This window comes from Mustela nigripes, chromosome 6 (assembly GCF_022355385.1).
Source record: "Mustela nigripes isolate SB6536 chromosome 6, MUSNIG.SB6536, whole genome shotgun sequence".
Lineage (NCBI taxonomy): Eukaryota > Metazoa > Chordata > Mammalia > Carnivora > Mustelidae > Mustela > Mustela nigripes.
In genome coordinates this window covers 132,813,125-132,823,936 of record NC_081562.1, presented here as the reverse complement: position 1 = coordinate 132,823,936, position 10,812 = coordinate 132,813,125, and the positions used below count along the sequence as shown (strand labels likewise).

The 10,812-nt window shown below is 40.3% G+C and overlaps 1 protein-coding gene across 3 annotated transcripts in view; it reads right to left on the bottom strand.

Annotated features, from left to right (window-relative positions):
- Positions 1-8,116: 8,116 nt before the first annotated feature.
- The window catches only part of RSU1 (Ras suppressor protein 1), a 186,143-nt gene continuing 183,447 nt past the window's right edge, over positions 8,117-10,812 (bottom strand). For all 3 annotated transcript variants that reach the window (XM_059404246.1, XM_059404244.1, XM_059404245.1), the window contains one exon: positions 8,117-8,730. In XM_059404246.1, the coding sequence (XP_059260229.1) occupies positions 8,645-8,730 (86 nt within the window). In that variant the 3' untranslated portion in view covers positions 8,117-8,644. The remainder of the gene's footprint in view (positions 8,731-10,812) is intronic.

Sequence of the window (10,812 nt, the reverse complement as noted above, 5' to 3'; positions counted from 1 at the left end):
CATAGTAGATCTATTTGGTTTTTGGGTCATACAAGCTGTCACGACCAGCGAGCTCTGCTGGAGCAGCACAAAAGCAGCCTCACGGCGACTATGCTGTAGAGATGACAGAACCTACAATCTGGGGGTTGAAGACAGGTAAAAAATTAAACTGCGATTTTTAAAAAAGATTTTATTTACTTGAGAGAGAGCACAAGAGAAAGAGCACGAGCAGGGGAGAAGGTAGGGGAAGGAGAGACATGAGCCAACTCTCTGCTGAGCAGGGAGCCTGCCCTGGGGATCATGACCTGAGCAGAGGGCAGACGCTTAATCGACTGAGCCACCCACATGTCCCCAAATAAACTGCAATTTAAAACAGGGTGATCAAGGCAGGATTAAGAAAGTGACTCTGAGGGGCGCCTGGGTGGCTCAGTGGGTTAAAGCCTCTGCCTTCGGCTCAGGTCATGATCTCAGGGTCCTGGGATCAAGCCCCGCATCGGCCTCTGCCTGCCTTTCCGTCTACTTGTGATTTCTGTCTGTCAAATAAATAAATAAAATCTTAAAAAAAAAAAAAGAAAAAAGAAAAAGAAAAAGAAAGTGACTCTGAAACAAAGATTTGAAGTTGGTGGAAGCATTATATTTGGGAGAACACTGTAGGAAAAGGACAGAAGGCAAAAAAGCCCTAATGTGAGAAGGACCTGGGAGCCAGTAAGGCTGAGATAAAGCAAGTGGGACAAGTCGAGGAGGAAAGGCAGATCACAGATGGTCTTGCAGACCACGGTTCCTGGGAGACACCAGTGGGAGATTCTGTACAGAACCGTGTTCTGGTTTCTGTGTCAGAAGGATCACTGCTGAACAGAGCTTATAAGGGAGCAAGAACAAAAGCAGGGGAGCCCAACTGGAGGATATTGTAAAAATCCAGGTGAGAAGTCAGAGAACCTGGACCGGTGTGGAGGAAGACGGGACGAAGCCCGCAGCTCTGGAGACTTCTGAAGCCCAGAAGAATTTCTGAAATGTGCACATGGGATATTTTGATTATAAAGTTTTGTTGGAAGCTTCACTGTTAGAAACTTAACTTGCAATTCAATACAACCAACAAGTTATTTCATACATAAACGTGAGCCTAAGTAAAAACAAAGAAAGGGTCAGCTTCTGCTCTGTATTTCCAGAAATTAATATTGACATGATGACTAAGAAAATCCAATTCCTTCTAGAGTCAGATACTTTTCATTCTACATCTATTCCAAATTCACATAGTGAGGATTCACCTATGTTAAGTGGTTTCTAAGTAGTTTCTATTCGAGTAAATGTGATGTGACTCTAGACCTGTTGCTTGATCCTAGAGAATATATCCCAACATGAGTCCTACCAATTATAGGTGTGGTGCCATGCATAATGAAAAAGCAGTTCTGGGTCAGATGCCCCTGCATACCTTAGTTCCTTCTCAGAGATTCAAAATGGACAGGAAGATGGTCAGTCTCTGCAAACCTGCAGGGGAAAAAAAAACAAAAACAAAAAACAAAACTTCTTTAACCAGGATTCTCTCTTCAACACTAACCTTTTCTGCCTGCTTTCACCTTTTCTACTTGCTTTTCTCTTAACCAGAAAGAAAAAATTCATTGGACTCATGATAAACAGAACATTTAACTGATAGCCAAGAAAGAGAAATACTTCTCTTGTAGATCTAAGATTCATTATACGACTTATTCCTAAACACTCCTGTCCTGCTTATCTCACAAAGTTGCTGCAAGGACCAAATGCAGTTATATAGCAGAACTCTTTCGCACGCTCTCCAAGGCATCCAGCCCATGGGCAAGGCCAGTCAGTGTCTTACATAAAGAGTTGAAGGAAGAATGCTTCCAACAAAGAATGAAAAACGTATCCATAGGTTCCCATACAGGCTTTAAAGCACTAGAGTAGAGGCGAGCTTGAGAGAATGCACGGCATTTCCCAGTAACAATGATCTCATCATTGCTCTAAAAAGGTCAGGTTATTTTTTGTTAAAAAGCTACCTTTTGGAGAGACTGACATCACCAAGATGGCAACATAGATTGTTCCTGACATTGCTCCCTTCCCAACAACAACTGTTCCTGTACAAGACACCAGAGAAAAAACCCAAGAGGAGACAAAATTGACTTAAAACTAAAAATGGTAAAAAGAGGAAAAAAAAAAGTCCACTATAAAATTATAAAGGGACCAATCTATCCCAAAGATTTAACAAATGCAAACATCTTTTACGCACCCTACAACAGAAGACCTAAACATCTAGAGCAAAAACTGACAGAGCTGAAAGGGAAAGGAAAGAGCAATACAGTAATATTTGGGGATTTTAATACTGCACTCAACAATGGATAGATCCTTCAGACAGAATCAATAAGGTTAACAGCAGGCTTGAACAATATTATAAACCAAATGAACCTAACAAACATATACAGAACATTTTATCAGTCAATAGCAGAGTACACATTCTTCCTAAGTGCACAGGGAACATTTTCAGGCTACACCATGTGTTAGGCAACCAAAAAACCTCAAGTCTTAACAAATTAAAGAAGATTAAAATCATACCAATTATCTTCTCTGACCATAATGGTAAAACTAGAAATGGTAAAACATAAACTAGAAATAACAGAAGAAATACTGGGAAACTCATATATAAATGGAAATTAAACAACACCCTCCTAAACAATTGATGGGTCAAAGGGGAAATAAAGTGTTTTGAGACAAATGAAAATGGAAACATCACATACCAACATTTATGAAATGCAGCAAAATCAGTTATAAGAGGGAAGTACATTGAGAAAGAACTCAAAAAAAGCACCTAACTCAATACCTCAAAGAACGAGAAAAGCAAGAATTACCCCAAAGTTAGCAGAAGAAAGGAAATAATAAAGATCAGAGCAGAAATACATGAAATACAGAAGAGAGCAATAGAAAAAATAAACTTACAGTTTAAAAACCAAACCAAAACAACAACAACCTAGAGTTGGTTCTTTGAAAAGATACATTTGACAAACCTGTAGCTAGATAACCAGGAAAAACCAAAGAACCCAAATCAGCAAAACTGTAAATGAAAGAGACATTACAACCAAAACCACAGGAATATAAAAGATAAGGAGCTACTACGAACTATATGCCAACAAATTAGACAACGTAGAAGAAATGAGAAAATTCTCAGAAAAATGCAATGTACCAAGAATGGATCAGGAAGAAATAGAAAACCTAAAGAGAACAATTACTAGCTAGATCGAACAGTAATCAAAAATCTCACAAAAGTCCAAGACCTGATGGCTTCACTGGTAAATTTTACCAAACAAAGAATGAACATCAATCCTTCTCAAACTCTTTAAAAAAAAATTGTAGAGGAGGCAGCACTCCCAAACTCATTTTATTAGGCCAGCAACACCCTGTTAACAAAGCCAAAAAGGACACTAGAAGAAAACGTATCTCTGGCTGAATATGGATGAAAAAATTCTCAATAAAATACTAGCAAATACTAAATTCAGCAGCACATTAAAAGGATCATTCACTGTGATCAAGTGGCCTTTATTGCTGGGATGCAAGGATGCTCAACATACACAAACCCATAAATATATATTATTAAAATGAAAGAAAAAACATAATCCTCTCAATAGACATAGAAAGTATTTGACAAGACTCAACATGCAATCATGATAAAAACTCAACTAGGCATAGAAAGAACATACTTATTAATAAAGGTCATATATGAAAAGACTACAGCTAACATCATACTCAGTGGTAGAGGGTTAAAAACTTTTTCTCTAAGGTTAAGAACAAGTCAGGTGTACTCACTCTTACCATTCATATTCAACACAGTACTGAAAGTCCTAGCCAGAGCAATCAAGCAAAAGAAAGAAAAGGCATCAATACTGAGAAGGAAGAAGTAAAACTGGCTCTTTTCATAGATGACATGGATTTCTATATAGAAAACCTTAAAAGCTCATCCGAAATACTGTTAGTTCTAATCAATGAATTCAGTAAAGTTGCAGGATATAAAACCAACATGCAAAATCAGTCGTGTTTCCATACTCTAACAAACTTTCTGAGAAAAAAAAAATATTGATCCCATTTACAATAACATCAAAAACAATACCAAGGAATACATTTAACTAAGGGTATGAACATTTCAACTATGAAAACTATAAAACATTGAAGAAAAAAATCTAAGAAGACAGAGATAAACATAAAGGTATCTATTTCATGTTCACAGACTGAAAGAATTTTTATTGTTGAAACATCCATACTACCAAAAGCCATCCACAGAGTCAATGCAATCCCTATCAGGATTCCAATCACAGTTTTTACACACGCAGTAAAAAAAAATCCCAAAACATGTATGGAACCATAAAAGACCCCAATAGCTAAAGCAATCCTAAGAACAAAAAAGTGGGAGATAACATATATCCTGACTTCAAATGTATTATAAAGCTATAGTAATCAAAACAGTATGGTGCTAACATAAAAACAGATACACAGACCAAGAGAACATAATCAAGAGCCCAGAAATGAACCTACACATATACGTCAACTGATATTTGACAAGAAAGCCAAGCACATCCAGTAGGGAATAGATGTTCTCTTCAGTAAATGGAGATTCACATGTGAGAGAATAAACTAGACCCCTATCTTACACTACTCAAAAAGAACTAAGGACTTAAATGTAAGGCAAGAAACCTTGAAACTCCTAGAAGAAAATACAGGAAAAAAGCTTCCTGACTTGGGCTTTGGCGATGATTTTTTGGATAGGACACCTAAAGCACAAGCCACAAAATTAAAAATACGTAAAAGGAATTACATCCAACTAAAACACTTCTGCACAGCATAGGAGATGATCAACAAAATTAAAAGACAACCTACAGAATAGAAAAACATATTTGCAAATTCTGTATCTGTTAAAATCCAAAATATACAAATAGTCCATATAACCCAAGAGGAAAAAAAAAATACAATTACAAAATGGGCAAAGAACCCGAATAGACATTTTTCTGAAGAAGTTACACAAATCGCCAACAAATGAAAAATGCTCAACATCACTACCCAGTAGAGAAATACAAATCAAAAGCACAATATCATCTCACACCTGGTAGAATAGCTATCCCCCAAAAGGTAAGAGATAACGAACACTGGCAAGGATACAGAGGAAACCATTGTGCACTGCTGGTGGGAATATAAATGGGTGCAGCTACTATGGAAAACAGTACGGAGGTTCCTCAAAATATTAAAAATAGAACTACATATATCCATCAATTCTCCTTCCAGGAATATATCCAAAGAAAATGAAAGCACTATGTTGAAGAGCTATCTGCATCCCCTTGTTCACAGCGGCATTACTTAGAAGAGCCAAGACGTGAAAGTAACCCAAGTGTCCGCTGAGAGATAAATGGACAGAGAAGACCTGACACACACACATATATATACACACGGCAATACTACTATATTGGAAGTTCTCAGCCATAAAAAAGAACCTTGCCATTTGTGACAACATGGATGGATCTTGAGGGCATTATGTTAGGTGAAATTAGTCAGAGAAAACAGAAACACTCTATGATCTCATTTACTTGTGAAATCTAAAAAAAAGAACCAAACCAAACTCATAGGAAAGCAGATCAGATCTGAGGTTGCCAGGGGCGGGCATGGGGGTAGGAAATGGATGAGATGGTCAAAAGGTACGAACTTCCAGTGATAAGATCACTAAGTCCTGAGCATGTAAGGTACAACATCATGGCTCTGGTTAACACTGCTCTATGCTATATTTGAAAGTTAAGAGTAAATCCTGAGTTCTCATCACAAAGAGAAAACTTTTTTTATCGATATGAAATGATGGATGTTGAATTACTGCGGTAATCACTTCACAATATATGAGTCAATTCACGATGCTGTATACTTGAAAATTACACAGTGCTGTATGTCAATTATATCTCAGTAAAACTTGGTAATAATGAACTGTGGATAAAACATTAATCAGGGTACCAAGCAACCAAAAAGTGTATGAGAACACGCAAAAAACCCACTTTAATGACAAAGAAAAAAAATACCCTAAGATTTTATATTGTGCTTGAATACAAATATACGTTATTTTCTAGATTGCTAACTGTATGCATTTCATTTTGAAAACAAGTATTTAATATTTTTTGATTACAGAAGTACACATAATCACTACAGAAAATTTAGAGAAAAAGTATTTAAAATTAAAAACAATTGGTGAAGGGGATTAAGAGTACACTTATCCAGATGAGCACTAGTTGAATCACTACATCGTTAACACTTTAAACTAATACAACACTCTATGTTAACCACACTGGAATTAAAATTAAAAAATTAATAATTAAAAAATAATAAAAATTAGAAAATTTTTTTAAAATTAAAAACAATCTTAACCCAACCATGGAGAGATAATTTATCAGCCAAAAAAATCCTGGTCCATTTAATTTTTCTGCATATACATATTATAAACATCATTTCCTTTTTACACTGCTAGGACCATATAGTTCTTTAAATTTTACTTTCTTACTTGAGGATAGCATTATCTCCCTTTGCCCTTAGATACTGTTCTGTAAGTTTTAACGTCTTCATAAAAGTTTGTCATGGGAACACACTGCTGTTAACCCTTCTTCCATGGGTAGGCATTTACTTTTGTCCGTGTTTCCACTGTGTAAAAAGCAGTAAGGTAATTTTCAAATATAGCTCTTTGTGTGCATCTCTGATAATGTCCTCAGGATAAATTCCTTGAAATAAAACTTCTGGGTTGGAGTACACAATTTTAAGGTTTTGCTATGTATGTCAAATTGCTACCACCTTCCTGAAGAGAAATTTATATTCCCAATAGCAGCATATAAGAACATTTATCTCATGTTCCTCCCCATCAGTAACTACACCTTTAAAAAAAATATTTGCACATATCTCATTGTTACACGTTATTTATTTTTGGTCTGATTTGTATTTTTTTTGATTACTGGTGAGTTTGGATGTTTTTTTTTCATGTTCCTTAGAGATATTTCCTCTCTGCAAATTTACGTGTATTGCCCATATTTCTATCGAGAGGTTTCATCTTTTAAAGAAATGATTCCTAGGAGTTATCATGATATTTTTACTAATGCTTTGTTGCTCGCTCAGTTTCCAATCAACAACAGCAGAGGCATTGTTCATCCTCCTGCAATTTTACGAGTTAAAAAAACAACTGAAAAAAATTCAGGCTGAGGGAAAGACTGCCCCTAGAAAACTTAAGTCGACCCTAACTCCAAAGAGGAGATGGTACCGGGGAATTTCTTCGCCCACCGGAATGGTGTACCAAGAAGTTTTCCAGAAACAGTGAGCGTAGATCCTGATCTTGATCAGTGGTCTCTCTGATTCAAATGCAAAGTCCGTCTCCCACGTAAATCTGGATTTTTTTTTTTCTGGTTGTGTTTTGATTCTGGTTTTTTCCATGTCCTAGGGGATCCTGGTTCTTGGGGGGTTCCACTGTGAAACGGAAGGGAGGGGAGACGGGGTAGACACGCCACAATCTGAGAGGGTTACGTCTTCACTCTCCTTTTGTTTCGAGGCGCTGGGTGTTGGCAGCCCTCTTAGCGCAAGGATGCTGCTTGGGTTTATTTTCACTCACATCCATATTACTGTTGGTAAGAACAAAGCTGCCTATCACAGATGCTACACAATTGCTTGTTTAATGACTCTGCAGCTGCAGTTTCTTCCCTGGGAGTGGGGCTGGGTGTGCACGTTCACACAACCCCGTTGGCACCACCAGAGTCACGCAGGAGGGTGCTCTGCTCTGAGCAGATCTGCTGCAGTGACAAGAAACATCCCTGAGTTTTTCTCTCTCCGTTTCACAACTTTCGTCTACCAGCCGCTGGCAGAAGTCACCATTTCTTCAGCTAAGAAGTGCTGCTTTCCAAAATCCTTTGGCAGAGTCTCCCAGAGATTTGTTTTTCTGTTCCTTCCTAATTTAGAAACAGTCTTCAAAGGGGGGAAAAAAAATCCAACCTGACAAATCAATGCGAGAGGAAACCAATTCTGATGTAATTTTGCATTTCTTTCCCAGAACGTTCTAGAGTTTACCATCTACAGCCAATACAGTTCGGATGGGATCATTTAGGGGGGAAGAAAATAAACGAAGATGTGCACACCCTAAGATCAGGCCATTCTTTATTCAAGAGGCGACATGTGATACAAATTTAAGATTTTATTAAAAATTATTTGCTATTTAACATAACATCTCGATGGTTACAGAAAACTTTTAACAGAGCAAAATAATGACTTGTATGAATAAACAGAAGAGTGAATGGTGTTAACTGTGACATTTAAGCGATCACATGGTTTTAATTATTCTTTTAATAATACGCAACTTTGTGAACGTCTATTCAAGGGACTGAACTCTGTGCCTGCTATGGAATTTGCAGTTGAATTAGAGCTTTGTTTCCTGCCTGTGGTATTTTTAAGCAAACAAATGGAAATGGTTTTAAGAATTTATAAAAAATCTACCACCTACCAAAAGCATTTTAAAAGGTAAAGTGATAAGTGCTAGAAAGAGGGAAAAATAACAACAACACATACACACGGTATTTATTTGTGGAATACAGTAACAGAGAATAGAAGTCATAATGAGAGAAGCAACCAGAAGTTCAGCCCATGCCAACCCTTTATTTGTTCTTGGCTGTCAGGGGTTTCCGGCTGATCTTTTTCGATTTGTCATTATTTTTCTTCGGCGGTTCTGGGTTTGCTTGCATGTGTCTGCCGTAGAGGCTGAAAAGAGAGAGGGAGAAACGGTGAGATCCACCTTGCTAACACAGGACCAGCTTTTATTGGGAGGGCTTTAGAGAACAGACTCATCTCCAGGAATGTTCAGGAAGACAAAGAAAACTAAAAGATCACTTCTGCTTGGTTCAGGTCATTTTATTTCAGAATGTACAATTCTCTCACGCACACGCGCGCAAGCGCACAGAGAACACTATGAGGTAGGTCGGTTCTGGACAAGTATCCTGCAATTTCACACTCAATGGGCTGAGGGTGGAAACACCAAAGGAATAGGGACCTGGGGCTGTGAGAACCAGTGCTGCCGAGCCCAGCTGCTCTGGACTGAAGCTCGAACGGCTGTGAGTGGTGAAGTCGACAATGACAAAAACTGGGTCGCACTGAAGAGACAGTGTCCATTTAGTGAAAAGTGAACATCGTGCCTGGCCGGCAGAGCCCTGGGGCTGGATAATGTGACAGAGAGCAATGGTGTCCGAGCCTGCTTTGGCTGCTCACTCGTGATTGATAGCGCTGGGACGGCGGCCACACATCAATGCCACGTTAATAAGGACCGTTGATTAAATGTTGACAAAGTACCCTACAATTACAGTGGATGGCATTCGTCGCAGAGCGTTGCTCATTTGTGGCGGAGAGGATTGAGATCAACAGCAGATAGTAATTAATTGATAATTTATGAGTAATTCTGATTAAAGAAAATTAAAAGCCACCCTCAAATAAATACAGTTCAACCTTAACTCCCCTTACGGATGGAAGTGTGTCCCAGAGAGAGCCCGGGGCGTGCCTCCGCTCCTCCAGAGAGGAGCGTGATCTGCTTGTGGCCACTGCCTTGTGCCGTGTAAATGGGGGAGGACACCAAGGCTGACCTCCCGGTGCAAGGTGTCCCAGGGGATGCTCTCGAGGACACGGACAGCGCAGTTGCCAGGCCCAAGGACGGGCCTCACACACACAGCTGGCCAACAGACCGAGTAATGAGGGAGCAGTGATAGGTCATAGTGTGGTCTGTCTTCTGCAGAGGCTTCCAAGTGTCTCCCCCAGAAGGGCTACGAGTGGCCATGAAGGTGGGTTTCTGCCCCTCGGAGCTTAGAATGCAGGGTCTGGGGCTGGGAATGTCTCCAGGTAAAGGGGTCCGGGACTGTCTCCCCATTTAAGAGGCTCTTTAAATCCACCTAAGGCCCCTCTCCCCTCCACTTCAAAAAGGGCCACTGAGGCCCCTGCTGTCTATGTCATGGACACCCAGGGGCCCTGGATCCCAGGAAAGGAACCACTGGTTTGGGCACAGGGGTCATTTCAGCCCAGCTGTCCTCCTCTTGCTTCCCCAACCCCACTAACGTCCCTGTCCCAATCCCAGGACCTTGGGACAATCTCCTTCAACAGCAAAAGGGCCTCTGCAGAGGTGATTAAGGATCTTATGATGGCAAGACTGTCCTCCAGTATCTGGGGGACCCCCAGCCTCCGCCTGCAGCAGCAGACAGGTAGGAGCAAAAGTAGACTCCTCCGCCACATTCCTCAGCTTTAGCAACACATATCCAGAAACATAGTTCTTCCTCTAGGAGCCCCGACCCCTCCCCTCCTCCTAGGACACAGCTTTCTTCACGCTCGCACAGCAGGGTGCTGTCCCCAGAGGCCTCAGCGCTCCAAGCTCCTCTGGCCCCGCACACAGCAAAGGCCTGACTCTGGGTTGTGCACGCCTGGCTCCCTTCCGGCCTCATGTACCTCTCCTCTCTACCCCAGGAAGGGAAAAGAAAAATCCCTGTTCTTACTCAGACAGCATTCAACTTTTAAGGGTCACAGAAACCTGCAGAAGTACAGCTCCGTAGTGCGTGAGCTGGCGAATCGGGCAAGAGTGACAACAAAGAAGATGTCCAGAGGAGGGAAAAGGAGATGTGACAAGGGCACACGTGTCATGTCCTGAAGGAGTAAGAGCGGAGGTGGGCACGGAGGGCTTCCAGGAAGAGGTGGGGGTTTCGTTGGGCCTGACCGTGGTGACCCAGCAAAGTCATCTCAGAAGGGGGTGCAAAAGCGGTTTGCAACTCAGCAAGGCTCCTTTTGTTAGGCAGGAACTAGAATGTTCCA